Below are 22,051 nucleotides of genomic sequence, written 5' to 3' on the forward strand. Positions count from 1 at the left end.
TTGTTCATAATAGAGCTATTAGCGCAGTGGGTGCCAAATGGCTAACTAGCGATCATAGGCCATGAAAGCCAAGAGGAAAAGTTCTGTGCAGCCAAAGGAAAACATAAAGTATGTCTGCAGGAGGCAGCCATGGAGGGAGATAGTTCTGCTTTTCCCTAAGAAAAGGGCAAGGGTCTTGGGAACAGAAGCTGTTGTGTACCATAGTTCTAGAAAAGAGAGGTTGCAGAGAAAAAGTACATGGGGGTGTGGAGCCGGTGGTTGGTAATTACAAGGGTTACGATAGCCATGTTTCCGGTGACTGTTAGGATATAAACAAGAAAGAAGAACATGAAGATGGAGATCTGCAAAGAGAAGGATCCAGGGAAGCCCAGAACAATGAATACCATCACTGTGGTTTCATCTTGTTTTCCCATTTGGTCCTTTTACCTGATGAAACCAATAAAGGGAGAGATTACCCGGAATGACAAGCCATTGTTTCCAGGTCATCTAACCGTCATTTCTGGCAGATACCTGTCCAGAAAAATTGCATCACTCGAAAACTAGACCAAAACTATATACATGCAGGCTGGCAAAGAATGAGGGAGAGGGTCTATTCCGATTCTTAGTATTCTATACCTCGTCTGATGCAGCTGAATTGTTGGGACATTCATCCTGGAAGCCTGAGGACCTAGGTTTTAGGCCCCGTCACGTAGAGAATATTGGATTTTGGTCTCTCTGACTTCCAAGTATAGTACTCTAAGCACAAATCCAGCATTCCCACAAACCTTTCCTGGCCCACCTTTTCAAAGTAAGCCACAAACATAATAATTAAAGAAAAAAGAAAAAGGGTAAGAGGGGGTAATTTCTGCCTCCCTAGGAAGAAAAAATAAGTCTATGTAAAAAACCTAGGCTTTTCTCCCTCCGAGTCAGCAGTCACTTTACGAAGCTATTCACTCTCGGACTTAATTTAGTGTGCTCTGACCATCCAAGATCTTCAATATACCTTGTGCCCATGGCTGCCCAGTGGACCAGCTTTAGAAGGAGTGCCAGCGAGACAGGGAAAAATGCCTTACCTGTGCTTTGCTGATTAGAGCTTGGCTGTAGGAAATCAGTTGAAATCCAAATTGAAGACTCTGCTAGGTGAGGGAGGAGCAGAAACCTGGTCCTTAGTCTACACGGCGAGTGTCTGCATATTTGATTGTCCACAAGTGCAGAACTATCTGTCCAGGAAGATAATTCCTCGGGTCACGTAAATTCTGATGAAAGAAATGACTATTTACAGAGTCAGGAAGGGAAAGGAATGCTAGTTTAAATGTCTCTTGCTTTCCTTTCAAACATCATTGATTCTGCTTGGTCCTATCTTCAATAGTAAATCAGATGGCACAAAGCTGAGATTAGAAACCATACATTCATAGTCCTAATTTCATAGTTAAAAGACTAGAAACTGCTCCCTCTGGAAAGTGGAATAGAGTCCTGGCCTGGCATTCTCTAAGAAGCACTGTTATGTAACCAGGTCCTTCGTGTTAGGAGTAAGAGTTGGAAAACTAACTTCCTAGGTTTCCTTTGGCCATCCAAGCTGCTAGGAACAGCTAAAGTCCATTTATAGAACAAGGAGTTAGAGACAAGACTCTTGACTTGCAGTGCGAGAAGTGGAAGAAATATGTTCACATCTTCACATTTGCTTTGTGCCGTGGCTATGTTTTTAATGTTTAGAAATCAAACATAGTGTTCTACACAAATGCAGACTTGTGTCCTTTTGTGCAAGCAGCAGGGGACAAAATACTTGAGACCAGTTAGTTGTTGAGGCACAGAATTACAGAGCAGCCCCTTACAAGCTGCTGTTATAAGCTAGTTCCCAGAAAAGCAGCTCATGAGACTGAATTCATCAATATAGCAATAGTTACAGTCATTAGACCTTGTGTCGTTCCACTGTTTTCAGATTATGATCTCATGACACTATTACAAAACCCGTATGTATAATTGCTTGAAGCATGGGACATAGTTTGCCAACACTGCCTTTGCTCTGTTGAATTCCTAGGGACAATAGAAATGATAATTTTTGAACTTTTTCCCCTCTACAATTCCTCACTTGTAAGTCTGACTAGCTATTGAGAGCAAATAAGAGGAGGGAGAGGGGAACGATTTACATCCTCACTTAGACCCCCACTCCATGAGCCGCCCAATGACTAGGGAGACAACGATCCAATTGCTCAGGGGTCCAGTTGCTCAGGGAGCAAACGGAGCAAACACCAGCACACATTGCTCGACAACAGCTTTATTGAGAATGGAGACAGCTTCAGGCCAGGCCCAAGAACCTGGGGACCTGCGCTAAACATGAGTTTTTTTCCATATTCATGCACTTTGGTTTATACTCATTAACATTTACTCTACCTTTGCCCCTCCTTTGTTCCACACAGATCTCCTCCTATCTCAAGCTCTGCTTCTCTTTACGGTCTACTTCATTAGCAAGGAATTGCCTATGCATTTCACTCATTTACATGACTTTTTGCTAAGTGCGCATGCTTAAAACCGTGAACCCGGCTTCTCCCGGTCAATTGCCATTCCTTCGTGACTCCTTCTTCATCTCCAAGGTCTTGCTTCTGCTTTATCTCCTGAGGATAGCTGGTGGGCTGCATCTTGTTCTTCTTACACAATAGGCTATAAATGTATCACACTACTATATTCTTAGGAAAATGCTTCCCTAAGAGCCTTGCAATGTCACTGTTAATATATCATTTTGCCTTGTGTTCAGCAGCTTTGCTGAGAGGCAGAGTAAAGCCTTTCTTCAGCTGCAAATGCAGTGCTCCCCAAGATCCAAATTTGTCACCCTAACACTTCCTAAAATGATCCCTAACTTTGTTAAATCTGATACATTGTGTCTGATATCATACACTATAATGAACTAAGCAAGGACTTTTGTGGTACAAGAAGCTGTTTAGGAAAATCCAGGGTTATATTATGAATGCATTTACTCTAGTATAAATAGACATTACAGCATAGCCTGGGAAGGAAACCAGTATCTTAGAGAATGTAGTCACATTTGGTTGGGTTTGCTGAGCAGTAGTAACATCTTGACCTTGAAAGGTATTTAATGTGACAAAAAATATGTAAAGAGCTGATCTGCCAGATTTAATTGTGAGTAGATAACATTCTTTTTAAGTAAAGAATTTGATTCATAAATATACTAAACTTTAAATTAGACAGAAGTCTTGGGCTCTTGACATATTTAGTTATCATACTACTCCTTTTCTAACATTGTAAAAAAAAAAAATAGGACAAATTAAATTCTCTCTCTCTCGCTCTCTTTCGCTCTTTCCATGTGGTACTGTGTGTAATTTTTAGGCCTGTGTGAATAGGCAATTATTCAATTTGGATTTGGCCAATTTGGATTCGGCCAATTCGATTTGGAGATTCGAATCGCTTTTCCAATTCAGTTTGGTCGAATCAATTCAGAAAACATTCGGAGACGATTCTGAGAGATTTGGAGATCCGGCCATAGGGTATAATGGGGAATCAATTAAATATCTCTAACTTTGCTGTTTTATGGCTGACTCAGATGAAACTCGCAGGGATGGTAGTTTCAAGGCGATAGGTGCAGGGGTCTCTGAGGAACAGCACCTTAAAGTCCTGAAAGCAAAACTCATGTCATGTCTGTGTGTTAAGCCACAGCAGGGTGAAAACTGCAGGGATGGTAGCTCTTGCTGAGGCAACAAAGACAGCCAAGTTTCAAGGAGATAGATGCAGGGGTTTCTGAAAAACTGCAGCTCAAGCTGCTGACAAGTAAAACTCATGTCACGTGTGTGTGTTAAGCCACAGTGGGGTGAACACTACAGGGCTGGTAGCTCTTGCTGAGGCCAGAAAGCCTGCCAAGTTTCAAGGAGATAGGTGCAGGGGTTTCTGGGAAGCTGCACCTCAACCTGCTGACAAGCCAGATTCATGACATAGGTGACACTGTGCGTGTTAAGGCACGGGGGGGGGGGGGGGGGGGGTGAAAACTGCAGGCCTCCTAGAGCCTGCTGCGACCACAGAGCCTGCCAGCTGTCAAGGAGGAGTCTGGGTTCTGGGGCCTGCACCTGTGGCTGCAGGCAGGCAAAACTCGTGACATGGGTGCTTGTGGGACTGTGTGTGTGCTCAGGTGCACCCTTCCTGGCACTGGGGCCTCTGCACAATACGGCAGCGTGCCCCCATGAGGGCTCCTCCTTCCCTATGCCCTCGGTCCAGTCCACCACTGTAAATGATGGCAGGTCAAAATAACTCAGCTGGCTCAACACCAATAGCACCAGCAGCTTCACAGGTACCCAGGCAGAACTGTCACAGCCTTTCTTCTGATAAAGGAATTGCCAGCAAGAAGTAAAGATGTTGTGTTGGATATATGTTACTGTCAGCAGTACATATGCGTGCCAGGCCAGCCTCTGGCTTCTTTACTGTTCCTGCCATCCAGGACCAGCAGACACACCAGCTGCAGGTGTTTCCTCAGCCTGACAAAGGGTTTTTCAACCCAAAAGCTTCCGAAGATATATTTTTATAACTATGTTGGGGTTTTTTCATAATAAAAATGTAAACGTGAAAACACAAGATAAGCCATCACACACCATGAGCATGGCAATGGACAGTGGGGGCAGGTGGGAGTGCTCGTGCCCGCCCTGCAAGCACCAGCCAATCACTGCAACCACTCCCAAAAGTGGCCACAGCCACTCCCTGAAGCAGCTGCAGTGATTGGCTGCAGCAATCAGTTGAGGGAACACCTTCATCTGAACCCTCAATGTAACGAGGATTCAGCTTGCCATGGGATCTGGCCCTTTTAAAGTACTCTGAAGCCATGCTCTTCTGTAAGGGAATAGCTGTCAGTCACGAGAAAGAAAAGGTCACTTGTGTCAGCACCCAGAGCTGGTGCAGGGCCTGATCTGATGCAGAGAACTGGCAATGGCTGATGAAGCTGAGTGAGGTGAACCAGATATCAAGTGTGATGAACTGGAAGACACCACGCTATTGCAATCAAACTTGAAAATACATCTGATTAAAGAGACTCCTGCATCCCCAGGTGGTTTGAGCATCCAAAGCCATCACAGGGGGTTCTCTGAGCACTGTTTATCATTCGAGATATTCTGAAAGCATTTATCAAGATGGCATGAAAATGCTGCATAAATACCCAATGCTGACTAAGATCTTGGTCTATTTTACCCTTCACTTAAGTTCATTTTAAATTGCCCTGGCAGTGCTATGATAAAGGAAGGTGGGACCAAATATTATTTTGGAGTAAAGGAACCTTCCATATGAATGAGAAATGGTCCCTTACATCTTGATTTTGGCTCTCATATCCATGTAGTGGTATTTCCCATGTTTTGCACTCATTAAATAATATTTAAAAAATGATGTGCAACCCGGTCCAGGGGAGATTCCCGTTCCATGGAAATGTGGAGATCTGGGTTCTACTTCTGGATCTGCCACTGACTTCACGGGTGCTCATTGTCAAAGCACTTTGCAGTTTTTGTGCTTCACTTTCCCAATCTGTAAAATGGGGCTGATACTTATCTGTCTTTGAAGACAGACCACAAAAACTACAGATCAAAATGGCCTCATAAGTATTCTATACAATTATTAACACGATGCATGTTTTTTCTCACTTATTTTGGCTCTTGCTACAATACAGATTGTACCTTATGGAAAAAGACATTTATTTTGAGTTTTGAACAAGAAAGGCAGAATCCGCGATGTTTACTCTCTTAAACAAATGCCACAAAGTTAATTCCCTTGTGAATTCAATAGCTAGAAGTGATCATTATCTGCAATCCCAAGGAAAGTTTCATCATGAACGCCTGGTGGTGAGAAGCTGCTTTCTTATAAACCTGAGCGAATGCCGAACGGGGGCAGTGGCGCTGGGCATGGACACACAGCAACATCCAACAGGCAAGACAGCAAGATCCTTCCAGCTGGTGAGTAGCATGTAGAGAGAGACTCTGTGACACTGCGAGGAGCAGAGCGATGGGGTCCACGACACTGATCCCCACACCCCACCACTACAGATGGAGAGGATTATAGGTAAGTGTTATGTTATGGCTGCTTGGTCTAACCACAGGGAGGCTGACAGGACAGAGTGAGAGCTACCGTCTTGTATCCTTGGATCCTGCCTGCAGTCCTACCCAACAGACTCATGCATGTTGGGGTGGCCAGCACGGTATAGCTGGGGACAGAACAGATGTGCCTTTTTTCTGGTTCCTTGTCCTTTTCCTCATGCAAGCAACCTCTTTCTCTTATACATCTTCATTCCAGGGATATCCTATCCTCTCCCCTTTCTTTCTGAAACTCATCTTCAAACGTTGGCAGATGCAAGGGCTGGGATTTCTAGGTCCATCCTGTGCCCCCCTTGCATGCTCCAAGCTGCGCTCAGGAGAGGGATCCAATCCTTACAACAGAAGCACACACAGCAGTGATGAGTTAGCAGCCCTGCATTTGTCCCTGATGCATGCCGTGTTTGGATAGCTGTTGATCAAGCTTGCTTTTCATTCTCCCCTTCACGCATTTCATCACAGCTCCTGCGTCTGAGGCACAAGACAGCATAGTTGGCAGTTGTGAGTAGGAGCTGCTCTGTTGCAGCTCTACCTGTTTCGCTCCCCTCCACGTTTAACTTTCTCCTCTCTCTCTCCCACTGCAAAATCCACCCAACCAACCTCCTAGCCCCGTCGCATGCCCTGAATCAGCTGCTTTTCTTGCCCTCCTGCTGTAGAGCATTTCTCGCAGAAATCCCATGACCCAGCTTATCTCTTCCTCTACTAATTCTTTCTCCTTGTTCAGTTCTGCCTCTCCAGCTTCATCAAAGCTGACATCATGTCTCTGGTGCTTTTCACCATCATTGCTTTGTTCTTCAAGCTCTTCCTTCTTCGTATCCCTGCAGGTTCTTGCTGGTTTCTTCCAAGGGAAAAAGACATCATATTATATAAATTCCCACCTTCCCTCAGCTCATCTCCCTTGCACCTCTCCCCTTCCTACACTTATTTCCTCCTTTTCCTTAGCCTGAAATGCAGGATTTCATATAATCTCTTATTTCCTAATGCCATCCCTTGCACAAGTTGGCCCCATCATATACCCTGCTCAGCCGTGTGACTTCTCATCACTTCCCTTTTCTTTTATTCTTCTAATTAAATTCTTCTCTTTTTTCTTACGCTTACCCCTCATAGTACACACATCTGTTAGGTGTCCTCATCTTGAAAGGAAACAAAATAGCATAAAAATAAAGTATTCAACCCACATCCCTATTCAGTTAGTGCCTGTCTCCCTGAAAATCTGACCTCTGGGAAAGCGGTCTAGAAAACTATAGTTTTTTTTAGGGTGATGGCCCATAGATCTTCCACACACAGCTCTTGTTCCATCCAGACTAAAGCACCCACCTGTCTCTTTGACGTCTTGTCTCTCTACTCTGTCTCTGTATCCTCATATTGAAGGTCTGACTTTTCTTGCAGAACCTTTCTTCTTAACACCTGTAAGATATGGCCACTGATCTCCCTCCACACAGCTAGAATTCATTCTGATACCTTTTAGTTTGTCCGCCTTTCTTTGGGCTTCAGCCAATGCAACTGTACGTATTTATTTAATGTATTCAATTTATATGACACTTTTCCTAACAAAGGCTCAGTGGCTCAAGCTAAGAGGACAGAATAACTTACAAAAGCTTTCTAGAGCCCCAAACCCAAATGCCCCCCTCCATCTGCCCCAACACTGAACCCCGTAAACCCCCACTCTTCCCCTCTTCCTCCCCAGCTCCCTGACCCCAAAGACCCCTCCCTAATTTCCCCCCTTGAACAGCTTCCCATCCCCTCTCCAAAACATGAGAAGGGGGCAAGGAAAGTTCTCCCTGCACTTGCCCCAGAGATGAGGCTGCTCATCTGAGTGCAGTCATTGGTGGGTGCTGAGGGTGTAGGTGTGCTTGGAGCACTACCTGCACTGTGGGTGGACTTGCTGGTCCCTTGTGTGGATGTGCAGGTGTCAGGCCAGGTTAGTGGTCCCAGTGAAGCTCTTCCCATACTTGGCACACTCATGGCCCTGCTGCTTTCCATCTTGCCCCTCTTCTTTCCATTCTGAAATCTACTGGAAAGTTACTGGAAGCCAATTCTCCATGTTTGTTACTCTTTCCACTCTGTAGCTTATTGACTATAAACCAATTGCTGTCACTCTACAAAATCTCTCTGGAGCTCCAGATGTTCTTTCTCATTTCCTATAAGACACACCCAGGATGCCAGCCAGCAAGACAGAGATTTGATGGAGATTTGAAGGCCCCAAGGAAGGGGATGGTTATAGGCCTGAGGACTAAGGGGGTGCCACTAATGAGGCTTGAATGAGTTTATTGCTGAGCTTACTGTGGAAGTCATGAAGGGTCATTAATATTGAGGTTGATGATGATTACGGTAACTATGATGATGAAGTATTTATAACTACAGAAAAGAGAAGAAGGAATTTCTGAAAGCATCTGCTTGGGACATTTCCTTTTTGGATGCAGTTCTCTTAAAAGCTGCTGGGTATGATTAGGCAGTAGGACTGGCTAGACAAAGCCTTGTCTCGGATGATATAGTTGGGAAAGGTCCTGCTTTGAGCAGAGGGTTGGACTGATGAGGTTGCTTCCAACCATAATTATCTATGATTCTGTGACCCTAAGCCCATTAAACCTGCATGCAATGCCATGGGCAGAAGAGCATTAAATAACTGTGGAGCCGGTACCTGGGGCAGGTGAGTAGGAAATTGCAATTCCACAGCCCTGAGCAAAACCTGAACAAAGACAACATAAACTGTTCCCTGAGGCTGAACAATCATAGTATTGATGCAATGTACATCTCCCTGGTGGAACTATATAGCAAACTTTCAAAGATCATTACTTTTTTTTTTCATTTTCCAGGAATAACCCACTAGAATAGTGACCTGATGAAAAATGCTTGTGTTCAAAAGCTTGTCTAACTTAATCCAGACCATGAAAAAGGTCCAATAAAAGATATCACCCACAAAAATCCTTGCTTCTCACTAGAAGAGTGAAAGGAAAAACCCAGCTACACCTCATGGAGGAAGTAGGAGGAGACAATCACACATCTATCACAGAATTCCTCCTTCTAGGATTTGGGACCATTCCACAGCTACAGATTTTTCTCTTCCTGCTGTTTCTAGTGATCTATATGTTGACCGTGACTGGGAACATCCTCATCATTGTGCTCGTTGTTGCTGATCCGCACCTTCATACCCCCATGTACTTCTTCCTGGGAAACTTGTCGTACTTGGAGACTTGCTACATCTCCACCGTCCTGCCCAGGATGCTGGCCAGTCTCCTGACAGGGGACAGAACCATTTCTGTTAGGGGCTGCATTACACAGTTTTATTTTTTTGCAAGCCTGGCAGCTACAGAGTGTTGTCTCCTAGCTGCAATGTCTTATGATAGGTATTTAGCAATTTGTAAACCACTGCTCTATGCAATGTTAATGAATGGCAGAGTCTGTCTACTGCTAGCAACTGGATCTTGGCTAGGAGGATTGCTGGTTTCTACATTAGGAATAAGTTTTATGTCACAATTAACTTTCTGTGGGCACAATGAGATTGACCACTTCTTTTGTGACTTCACTCCAGTGATACAGCTCTCCTGCAGTGATACGAGGCTGGTCATTCTTATTAGTTTTATAACTTCCTCCTTTGCTGCCCTTTCCCCATTTCTCTTAACTCTGGCATCCTACATTTGTATCATAGATGCCATTCTGAGAATCCCTTCTGGGAGGGGAAGACAAAAGGCATTTGCTACCTGCTCCTCCCACCTCATTGTAGTAACAATTTTTTATGGGACCATATTGATTGTATATTTCTTACCAAAAAACAACATACTGAGGTACTTGAACAAAGCATTTTCTGTTTTCTACACAATCCTTACACCCCTGATCAATCCCCTTATCTACAGTCTGAGGAACAGAGAAGTGAAAGAGGGCCTGAGAAAAGTTGTCAGCAAATTTAGGATCCTGGGAATTCAAACTACCCGGCTGATATGAGGATAAGTGAAAGAAACAGTAATTGTGCGGTTTGGGTTTCAAGAGTCTTCTGCACAAGTGTTGTATCTTTACGTTTGTTAAAGGTGAACCTGGTTGAAAGGCAGTATATTCTTGTAAACAGTTAAAACTTTATCTTTCCTTCCCCTCTTTGAGGTGGAACGTTCTGAACATGAACCCACCCCCCCCCCCCCCACACACACACACACACACACACACACAATTTCAGGCTCCTCTGTACTCATGCTAATAATATGTATTATTTCTCATGGGTTTTGTAGAACTAATAAAAGTTCTTCCAGAGTAAAAGTGACTAGGTTGATACAACCCTCGATGTGAGGTGCTTGATAATCCTAAGAAGTATATTATCATCTATTACCTATATCCTGTTGTACTGCACTTGGCTTGGTATTTTCCAGACAAATGGGAACAAATAGTTTCTGCTCCTGATAGATGTCAGCCATCAAGTCTGAACCTTTGTCTCTACCAGCAGCTCTGCCAGAAGCTTCATCTCCATCAACAATTTCTAGAGAGAGGGCATGTCTCCCTTATTTCTAAGGGCATATCTCCCTTATTTCTAGAGAGAGGACATGTTGCCTTATCGTGATGTTATTGTCCAGTGCTTTAGTACTTCCTGTTGGAAGTACGAAAGAAAGGTTCAGTAACAGCTTTGCATGCATGGTGCATGGTTATTTTTAGCAGATACTTCACCATAGCAGTGTACTATAATGGAAGGGGTGAGAGGGGTGGAAATTGCAATGGCAGAGTAGCTGCTCATCATGTGTACACACACATGGACACTACACTGCTTCATCATGAAGGTACCGAATTGATAGGCGATTAGTTGCAGTGTAGTAATGCATGTGTGGAGGCATTACCGTGCAGTAATGTGGGAGCCTACAGGCTGGGTCTGCCCAGCCACTATGGAGCCAGCTGGAGGCTGGCCCCAGGGCTCCTGCCTGACCCCCTCTCCTGAAGCTGCGCTCATCTGCTTTCTGTCAGCTTCTAGCTGCAAGGTATAAAAGGCTGAAGCTGCTTTGTGCCTTGGGGCACACACCAGAGGGAGCTGGCAGGAGCTACTCTCTGTCCACGAGTCAAGCAGGCCCTGTGTGCCCCTCTGGACAGCCTGCAGGCAATATTTGCCTGGGCTGTCACCCTCCTGAGCTGGTGCCTGGCCATAGGTGAGCATTACAAAGGTCTCTTTTTGCTGCATCCATTGCCCAGGCCTATGATTCTATTTGGGCTAGCGGTCTTTCTGTCTGTGTTATAGGGAGCAGCACCTGCTCCCGACTCGTGCTCAACCCCACATCCCTCTCCTCCAGGGACTAGAGTGAAGCACCTCAACCATGTGGCTGTGACTCCCTGGCCATTCCCCTGTTGGGTGTCATGCTGTCAGCCCTCAAGGGCCAGCATCACAGGGCCAGTGGCATGGGGGCCCAGTCAACCAACACGGGGCATGACATCATCCTCCTCCCCTGTGTCCAGCCCTAGCCCCATCCACGTGTGCCCACCCGTGTGGAGCCCCAGGGGCCCAAACTGGATCCAGGAGGCTGTGTGCACCCTTAGGGCTCTGTGGGGTGAGGAAGACATCCTGAGGCAGTTTGTCCAGGGTGGGCACTTGAATGTCTATCCTTATGAGGCCCTGGTGGCTGAGATGCATGCATAGGGCCACTCCCAGTTGTTATGCAAATAGCATAAATACCAGCTTGATGTTAGATAAATAACATGGAAATAGAGCTTGGCCTATTGCTTTTAAGCTTATGTATTTTCCTGAGTTTTGCATTGCCTTAAGAATCTCCGTTTTGTATTGCTCTGTAGTTTGACATAAGTACTTGACCTTTTCCTCTTTTGTATGCTGTATGGGTGAGAGTGTGTTTCTGGAAAAGGAAAACATCATCTGGCGACTGGCTGAAGAATGCAGACAGATAAAAGAGCAAACAAGAAGAATCTGCCCCAGAACAGCGAGAGAACACCGGCAATCCACCTTCAAGAAAGAACACAGTGATAACCTAGCAAAAGCCCAGAGGACTGGATGAATGGACAAGGCTATAAAAGATGGGGCAAGACATATCAATTTTAGGTTTTGTTCTGCATGTCATCCTGGAGCATCGGTTCATTGGATGAGATGGACTGGCAGGAGCTCTGCTCCCACTCGGATCAACTTGGCTGGCCATTAATTTGATCCAAGCACCGATAAAACTGGTAACGTATAGCAGTGCAGAACAGAAACTGGGGTATGAACTTGGTATGTGTTTGTATTAAGTGCTTAACCAATAAACGCAGCACTTTGCCTTATCCCCCTCATAAGGTCTTGTTCGTGATTTGATCAATTGGCAATTTGTGTAATGCAGTTGGTGTGGCAGTGCCACATTAAGGTCAAGGACCTGCAGGTCCAGTGCGTGGGTGTAAATGGCCACAATCGTTGGTCTGGTAGGGCCTCCAAGACCATTCCCTTCATGCAGGAGCTGAACCCCATTCGGGTGCCCAAGGAGCCTGCACCCATGTCCCACCCTGTCACCTCCAGTGACACATCATTGGAGGAGGGGACCTCAGGCCTTCAGTACCCTGCCCTGAACTCCTCCCCAGCTATTGCCATCACTGGTAGCCCAGGGAGCCCTGGCCAGCAGCTGCCTTGGCCTTAGCATCACCCTGCAGCTGCCCATGAGGAGTGACTGACCATACCACTTTCAGCAGCCAGCAGCACCAGCTTCTCCCTGGGGAGGTGGAGGGGAGCATGGCCAAGTGTCAGCACCCAGCCCACAGGAGGCCACAGACACCAGGTGGAGCTGGCTGCGTCCTGGCATGGGGATCCCCATGCTGAGCTGCCAGCCTCACTGACCCCAGGCCCATGCTAAGTCCCACACTGGAGGGTGGCTTCTACCAGTCTCATTCTCCACCCCCACCTGCCCCTAGCCCCAGCTCCGGTCCTGACCCCTACTCCTTGCCTTGTCCTCCCACACTCTCCTGGCTCCAGGACATGTAGAGAGTTGGGACACCTACCACACATTTATTGAGCAGCCTAAGTCCTTGTAGCTGGGCAAGCATGGGCTTCCCATTCACTGAGGAAGGCATTGATCTCAGTAGCCATCTCTTCCTCAGCAACTGGGGGCAGACATATTTCGAGCTGCCACAGATAGCCCTACAGGCAGCAGCGGCCATTCCAGGGCAGGCCAGACTTATGCCCCACGGTATTATAGCTCAGGGTTGCGATCCATGAGTGCAGGGTGTGACCGGGGCACTGGTCATTGCTGGGAGGGGCCAGGCTGAAGCAGCAGGGTGCTGGATGCTGCTGGTAGGGGCAGAGGCAGGGGCAGGGACAGGGATGGTGTGAGGAGGTTGGGTGGGCAGGAAGGAAGCTGCTTCATGCTTTCTCTGCACTTGACATGCAGCTCCCAGGCAGGGGAGGAGCTGGCCAGGGATCAGAGGGTCTGGCAGGGGTGCTTGTAAGACAGCTGTCACGTGCTGACAGATGCCTCTGGCATCGGCATGTTTGCCAAGTGCTGGCAGCCATGTGACCAGAGGCTGGAGCTCCCCTCGGTGGCCCCAGGGGCACAGGACAGGCTGCTCTGATTTGGGACTAAGTCTAGTCCCAGGTTGACTGCACGTGTAGGCACTGGCCCTATTCCCACTTACTCTGCAGTAACTGCACAGTAACTTTAATGTGCAGAAAATGCACATGTAGACACGCTCCCAGTATAGCAGCACAGCCCCAGTGACCTGGATCCTCGAAGCCTTGGTAGCCTTTTCTCATGGTGAGCATTCCCCAGAGCACTTGACCTTCGGCACATGAGTTCTGTGGCTCTGAAACAATGTACAAATTGGAATCACAGACCATGGAAATGTGTCAACCCATTTTATGAGTCAATCTGCATGGCTCTTGGACCCATATTTGTAGAATCTAGATACCTGGCCTAGTATAGTACAGACGGCTGGCAGCTTCAGAGCCACTGACTGCTCGTACAACTTCAGTCCAGCAGCACATAATGCTGGTATCAGCACACATTTCTAGGAACAAGTGAAACTTAGGGATGTGTGAAAGAATGGTTTATATTTGTGCCATTATTGTGAGTTACACCAGGCGGAGCCAGTGTGCACCAGCCTATGGGGTATTTTGTGTTCCTTTTACTCTGCAAACTAATCTAATCTCTGAAGAAATGTTATGTTGTTAGTTCTGCAATAGAGTTGCTTTTGAGGGGAGCTGTTGCAAGCACAAAGGGAATGTTCTCTCTGGGTGAACCTCTGTAACTAGAGTCAATTTGGGTATCAGAGTTGCTCCAAATATTTGGTGCTAACATTTCTGAAAGAGGTGTTTGCTTTCAAGACGTTTGTAGCCACCTCTGGTCCAGGATGTAAACATATTGCTTAGGTAGGTTAGTAACATTAAAAAACACTATAGATTGAACATCAATGGCTTTTCCTCCAATAAGAAACCATCTTACCTCGTCCTAGTTTTTAAAATAGTTAGGGAGCTGAAAAGCAATTATTAAATAAGCATTGAAACATTAAACAGTAATGCAAATGATACAGTTCATTGAGTTTGTGTGTGTGCATGAGCGAGAGAAAGAGTATACATAAGAAAGGGAGATCTTTTTGTTGTTTCCTTTGTTTGCCTTGAATTTCAATTCAGTTTCCTGTGTGTTTATTAAACCACCTGGCTGGACTTCTTATCTTGCTTGTCACCTCTTACAAATTATTACTCAATGACAGTATTGATGTAATTAAATTCATTTAGAAAAGTCAGTCTGTTTGACAAAACATTAAATGAATGTCGTGTTAAATTGGTCCCTGTATAACAATAATCCTAGACAGCAGGTACGTATGTCCCATACAGATGTCCTCTGGGGCCTCTGGTTGTTTATACTCAGGAAATAAGTCCATCACTCCCTAGGCTTAGCCCCACCAGAAATGTAAGCAGCAGAGGTAGTAAGGCTCCATGCTGAAGGATACAAACCTTAGGGGACCTCTGAATTTTGTTAATAGAAGGAGAAGAGCAAATTCCAAGCAAGACTGCAGCACAAGCTCTTCTCTTCAGGGGGGGCAGATCTATTTACTGGGTGAATCCACATTCAGTGATGAGAGATGAGGAGCTCTGGTGAAGAAGCAGAACCTTGGTCAATGTCTCATTAAAAATAAAAGCCAATCAATTGAAGGTTGCAGTATCCTGGGGTTCCAGGTAGGTGCTAACTCTCCATCTGCTACCTTGCTCCCTTGTCATAGCAAACTGAAGTACCGTACCATTTTCCTGAGAGGGACAGAAAATCTATTGGTGCACATTAGCATTTTTCAATCACACATTCCCACAATCTGGAAGTGTTAATGTCCCCATGAAGCCATGGTGCCTACAGAAAACTGAGCAGGGGTTTAGACTGCAGGAGTATTGAGATGGCAGCAGTCACTATGAGCTGCGTCTTGTCTCTATCTCCTTGCACTTGCTCTTCTGTTTGTCTGCTAGCATTTACAGTCTCTTGTTTTTACTTAGATTTACCATGGGTGACTGGTGCTACCTTACTTTAGGGGGGCATATGCCCCCCCAGTGACCGAGCTTGCCGACTGGGGGTCCTTCCATGGCCTATCTCACTGACCAGGGGGACTGCCCCCACAGCTAATCTCACCCACCGGCTTCCAGGAGTGGCTGTATAGAAAGTGTTGTATTTACAAATGACAAAGGCACATGTGACTGCTGAGATTGTAAGACCTCTACATGTCAGAATCCCCCAGAGATCTTGCTACCTTGTCATAGCAAACAGTAGTGTTAGCTCTTTGGAGCTATTTGGGGTGGGGAAAGGATATTATCTGTTTTTAGTCACATTCAGTAGGGATAGATCTGAGAGAGCTTACTGATTTTCAGGTTTTGCTCACTGATTTTGGGATTTCATCGAACTCCACTGTGTGAATACCCTCCCTCCAAGCTGTGTTTCCAACACACTGTTTGTGCAGGTAAGCTTAAGGAGTGGGAGTATTAATACATAAGGGAAAGAGTGTAAGGTAAGGTCTGCTATAATAGAACTACGAATGGATTAAGGACTGTGTTACACAGCAGGGCAGATGACATTATAATAGTAGCCCATCCTAGCCTTGCAGTCTACAACTCCAACTCCATCCACAACATGGAGATTTTAACTTTAATAGGCTTAAACTAAAATTGTGGGGCTGTTGTAACATTTCCTTTTTTCAGCAATAGATATCATCTCCATGGTTAACACCAGAAGCAAAAATCAAACTTCTGTCACAGAATTCATCCTCCTGGGGTTTGGCAATAAATATGAACGGCAAGCTCTTGTCTTCATGCTGTTTCTAGTGATCTACGTTGTGACTGTGGCTGGGAACATCCTCATCATTGTGCTGATTTTGACTGATCAGCACCTTCACACCCCCATGTATTTCTTCCTGGGGAACTTGTCCTTCCTGGAGACCTGTTACAGCTCCACCACCCTGCCCAGAGTACTGATGAGTACCCTGACTGGTGAGAACCACATTTCCTTCACAAGTTGTATCACCCAGTTATATTTCTTTGGTGGCCTGGCAGCTACAGAATGCTTTCTCTTCTCTGTAATGTCTTATGATCGTTATCTGGCAATATGTAAACCTCTGCATTATATGGCTATTATGGATAGTAAGCTTTGCTTGCAACTAGCAGCCGTCTCTTGGATAAGTGGCTTTGTGGGTAATACCGTAACTACTCTCTCCATAACACAGTTGACTTTCTGTGGTTCCAATGTAATTGACCATTTCATCTGTGATTTCATCCCCGTGATACAACTTGCCTGCAGTGATCTCCACCTGATGTACATTTTGATTTTTATCTTCTCCATACTATTCACACTGATGCCATTTCTCTTAATCTTGACGTCCTATATTTGCATTATCACCGTTATCCTGAGAATCCCTTCTAATACGGGGAGGCAAAAGGCCTTCTCCACATGCTCCTCTCACCTGATTGTAGTGACAATTTTTTATGGGACCCTGATTATTGTCTATATGTTTCCAAGCACTCATTCACTGAGAGACCTAAGCAAAATGTTCTCAGTCACCTACACTGTTTTGACTCCCATGGTTAACCCCCTCATCTATAGCCTGAGAAATAAGGAAGTGAAAGAGGCCCTGAAAAAGCTGCCTAAAATGTGTAGATTTTACAACAACTGCAATTTTTTTTAATAAGACCCCTTAGTAAAAAGTAGATTTGCATTTGTTATAGTGTCAGATCTGTTGTTATGTCTAGGTCTGGCAAGATCTTTGGTGGTCTTCCTTAGTCTTTGGTAATCTGTATCTCTGGTATCTGAGGATCTGAAAATATTGGAAAGCTTTGGATCAGATAGATTTGGGATCTTTCTAGTCAGACTACATTTGAATTCGGCTATGTCTAAGAGAATGTCATGTTAGTAAAATCCATGTGCTACCCAAAGTAAAAATAATATGAATATAAAATAAAAAATTCAATCTAAAGGTATAACAACTTGGACTAAAATTTTCAAAAGATATTAAGAATCTTATTTTGCTAGGATTCTGGTGCCCACATCCTATAAGTAACCTACACATAGCATCTGAGGTAGATGTGCCCAGTCAGAACATGTAAGTGAACATTGGTGTGCTGAGAGGATCCATGTAAAAATTACACGGTTGACAAAACACATGAGTCTCAATATGCTATTAAATATTTTCCATGGAATTATTCAAATATTTGGATTTTCGTATCCTTTGGCATTGCCATTTGACAATTTTGAAAATGGTTAACTCTTCCACAATCCAACCAATGAGGATATTTTATGGGGATTTCTCCCCCACAATCAGTCTGAATTCTTTACTTTTACTCCCCTGGTTTGAATAAGTACGTAGTTGTCTACATTATGTCCCTCTGTTTTCTAATACCCAGTTTCTGTGTACCTTCCATCTAGCATGTAAATGCTTATTAGTTGAAATGCTCTGATTTTCAATAAACAATCATCACTTTGAAAGATATATTTTTAAACTAATTAAGAATGACGTATGTCACTCTCATAAGCTAATGAACTAGGGACTTATCCAAAACAGAACCAGGCAAAACCTGGGCCCCAAAATCTATCATCAGAATCCAAAAAACTTTTATTCATCATCTTAACCTCAATTTGCTATGATCTAGCCTGTTTGCCCAGAAAATTCCCACAATGACTCCAGTTTTCACTTCCATACATACCCAGAACTGCCCTGGCACCTTCCTTTGGCTCAAGCCCCATTTGGAGCTAGAAGTTAGGCCAACTTCCTTTCCAGTTGTCTGAAGAGGCTAATCCAGTAGACATGCTCAGAAATAGTTAAGACACATCAACAGGTTTTGATCTTGCAAAATGCAGGTTTAACTGCTTATTATTTAAATCATGGGGAAATAAAGTAGATGGAAGTTCTTTCCTTGCAGACCTGATTCGAGCACCAGTTCCAGGAGAAGCAGGATTTCAGCCACATCCAGGGTTTACGACTATTTATTAGCTAGCTTCCAGCAACTCCCTGCCTGGTCCTTTGACTTACCCATTTCCTTCATGAAATGCATATGGAACCTCGGTGCCTAAAATTGGGGCTCCACTCTAGGGCACACTTAAATTTAGGGTTTGTAGCACCTGTCTTGCAGGCACGCCAGTTATTTCTTCTATCTGGCCTTTACTCTTTCATTAGAAACTATTTCCTATTCTCAACGAAAAAGCCTCTGTCAAATAGTCAAATAGTTAAGCAAAACTGATTACATTCCCACACTTATTGGGAATACAAATATTGCAGCTACAGAGGCTTGGTCCAAACCAAGACATCTCAGATGAATGATTCTGTATCTGTGAGTGACTGCTTGGACTAATAATCTTCTCAAGTAAAGGAAATGTAGATTACTCTGTGCTGTGTTTGCAGACTGAATACACCCAACTCGTGGAAAGAATCTTACTATAATACCTGGCTTCATCCTCTAGTGATTTTCAAATCTCCTAAACCTGCAGGGTTGGCCCTTCATTAGGCCTGTGTGAATAGGGAACTATTCAATTTGGGTTTGGATTTGGTCGATTTGGATGCCAGCAATTCAATTTGGAGCTCCGAATTGGTTTCTCACTTCAATTCCGCTGAATCAGCTCTGAAGCTCCAGAGCTGATCTGGAGATTTGACTGTAGGGTATAATAGGGAATCAATGAAATATCTATACCTTTGGGGTTTTTTGTCTGAATTGGATGAAACTTTCAGGGGTGGTAGCCCTTGCTGAGAGCATAAATCCTGCCAAGTTTCAAGGAGATACTTTAAGGGGGGTGAAAACTTCCAGGTGCTAGCTCCTGGTGAGGCCACAAACTCTGCCAAGTTTAAAGGAGATAGATACAGGGGTTTGGGGGAAACTGCACTCCAAAGTCTTGAAAGCAAAACTTATGTCATGTGTATATGTTAAGCCACAGTGGGGTCAAAACTGCATGAATGATAGCTTCTGGTGAGGCCACAAAGCCTGCCAAGTTTAACAAAGACAGGTGCAGGGGTTTGGGAGAAACTGAACTTCAGGCTGTGGACAAGCAAAACTCATGACATGGGTGACCCTGTGTGTGTTAAGGTGCAGCGGGGTAAAAGCTGCAGGCCTGCTAGCCCCGGTGGAGGCCACAAAGCCTGCCGGCTGTCAGAGAGATAGGTGCAGGGGTTCTGGGTTCTGGGGCCTGCACCTCTAGCTGCTGACAGGCAAAAATCATGTCATGGGTGCTTGTGCAACTGTGTCTTTCTTGGGGCATGGCGGGGTCAGGTGGAAATCCTGAAGACCTGGCTGCTAGGCCCTGCTGTGGCCACAAAGCTTGGCAGCTGTTAAGGAGATAGGTGCAGGGGTTCTGGGGCCTGCACCTCTAGCTGCTGACAGGCAAAACTCGTGACATGAGTGCTTGTGCAACTGACTGTCTCTGTCTTGGGGCAGTAAATTGTCTGTATTGATTATTTCCTCTCCTTAGTCTGTGGTTTTGTAGGTGTTAATCCTTGCTCATTAACTCATTACATTAGCTAGCTACTGCGTATTGAGCTGGTCCCTGAGTGAATCATGATCAATTGGGAACACTGTAGCTTAGTAGCCAGGCCTGCAGTAGTTTCCCTCCCTCCCTCTGTCCCTGCCCCCCCACCACCTCCATGTCATGCTCTCAGCAGAGGCTACCATCCCTGCAAGTTTCATCTGCATCAGCCAAAAGACAACAAAGTTATAGATATTTCATTGATTCCCCATTACACCCTATGGCCGAATCTCTGAAACTTTTCTGAATCAGTTCAGAAGCTCCAAATAGATTCGGAAAGCCTAAAGCATCCCATGATTTGATTCAGATTCATAGATTCAACCTCTGAATCATTTCCAAATCCAAATCAAGATCTGAAGCTTTGCACAGCCCTACCCTTCATGTCTTCCCCTGGCTGCCATGACCTATAGCTGCTATACTGCCATATGTAACCCTTTACATAACATAAGCATCATAAATAGGGAGGTTTGAAGTAAGCTTATAGCCTGGATCAGGCATGGGGTGGGCAGTCATCCCAGCTGGGTTGACTCCCTATCCCCAGTGCTGGATATGGTATGGAGAGGGAAGTCAGCCCAGCTAGGATGAATTCCCATCCCCAGTGCTGGATCGGGTTGGGGATGGGGAGTCAGACCACAATATGGTCTTCATCCACAATATGATCTTCAGTGGTGACATGTAGGAGGCAACGGGGGGGAGCACCCCCTAAAAGCACTGGTGCACATCGTCAGCCAGCTTTCCTGAGTGGGAAGCAGCAAGAGAGAGTGCTGGGACTGGGACAGGGGTGGGTCCCCATACGAGCTGATTTGCCCTGGGCCCTACACCCTCCTCAGGTCAGCTGTGGTATGGGGCCTGGGGCATATCACCTCAGGCAGAAACCTGCTTCCATCCCAGGATCCCCACATGAGCTGATATGCCCCAATCTCGGGTCACCACATGAGCTGATATGCCCCAGGCCCTGTACCACAGCTGACCCAAGGAGGGTGTGGGACCTGAGGCAAATAAGCTCATGCAGGGACCTGCTCCACTCCCAGGGCAGGTCTCTGCATGAGCTGATTTGCCCCAGGCCGCACCACTCACCCCAAGTGGCAGAACCAGCCTCCAGTCATCCAGCAGGCAGATCAGGGGCCCACACCCCCGGGAGCAGTCCATCACAGCTGCCACAGCCCTCCTGGGGGTGCAGATGGGTCCCCAATCTGTCTGCCAGATGACAGGAGGCTGGTGCTACTGACTGGGGTCAGCGGTAGCACCAATCTTCCTGGCGTTGGATGCAAGCTGTGCCCAGTGGTGTCCCAGGTGGCAGGAGCAGCCTCCTGTGATCCAACAGGCCAATCATAGGCCCCCGCACCCCCAGGAAGGCTGTGGGGCTGTACTGACTGCTCCCAGGGGTGTGAGGGTTCCCATCTGCCTGGCAGATCATAGGAGGCTGGTGCTTTTGGCTAGGACTGGGGCTGGGTACAGCCTTTGCCAGGAAGATTGGTGCTGCTGCTGGCCCCAGCCAGCAGCACCAGCCTCCCGCCATCCAGCAGGCAGATCTGGGGCTTGCCCACATGCCTGGGAGGGCTGCAGGAGCTGTGCCAGACTGCTCCTGGGGGTGTGGGCCCCTGATCTGCCTGCCAGATGACAGGAGGCTGGAGCTGCCAGCTGCGGCCAGTGGCAGTACCAATCTTCCTGATGCTGTGTGCAGAATAGCCTATGGGCAAAATGTTGAAATGACACTGAAACGGTGAAACAGTTTCAATGAAACAAAATGCAACAGTGCTTTCGAAACAAAACTAAACTCAAAATGAAATACTGTTCCATAAAAATGTTGAAATGGAAGTCAAAGTGGAATGACGCTGTTTCACACAGCCCTACTGCACAGTAACTGCCATTACTGTGCAGTCCTGGCACTACACAGGTTATTTCTGATGCTACTGAGCAGTAGCATCTTGTGTAGACATGACCACCCTGTTGAAGGAGGTTCACGAGGGCACTCTCCCTTCCTTTTAAAACCTGGGCTTTTCTGAAACATTTAGTGCAAGTGTCATAAGGAAAAAAAGAGAATAACCTGCCTCTCTATCCCAAATAGATTTCATTCTAGTTTCTGCT

At 45.8% G+C, this 22,051-nt stretch overlaps 2 protein-coding genes across 2 annotated transcripts; both read left to right on the forward strand.

Annotated features, from left to right (window-relative positions):
- The first annotated feature begins 5,934 nt into the window (after nt 1-5,934).
- LOC132245545 (olfactory receptor 6N1-like) lies at nt 5,935-9,989 on the forward strand. Its single transcript, XM_059718124.1, has 2 exons — nt 5,935-6,018; nt 8,864-9,989. The coding sequence occupies exon 2, from the start codon at nt 9,021-9,023 to the stop codon at nt 9,987-9,989; it is 969 nt and encodes a 322-aa protein (XP_059574107.1). The 5' UTR covers nt 5,935-6,018; nt 8,864-9,020.
- An 812-nt stretch (nt 9,990-10,801) lies between these two features.
- LOC132245546 (olfactory receptor 6B1-like) lies at nt 10,802-17,141 on the forward strand. The gene is made up of 3 exons (XM_059718125.1): nt 10,802-10,807; nt 12,338-12,587; nt 16,162-17,141. Exons 1-3 carry the CDS (start codon nt 10,802-10,804, stop codon nt 17,139-17,141), a joined length of 1,236 nt encoding a protein of 411 aa, XP_059574108.1.
- The last annotated feature ends 4,910 nt before the right edge of the window (nt 17,142-22,051 follow it).

This window comes from Alligator mississippiensis, chromosome 15 (genome assembly GCF_030867095.1).
Source record: "Alligator mississippiensis isolate rAllMis1 chromosome 15, rAllMis1, whole genome shotgun sequence".
Taxonomy (NCBI): Eukaryota; Metazoa; Chordata; order Crocodylia; family Alligatoridae; genus Alligator; species Alligator mississippiensis.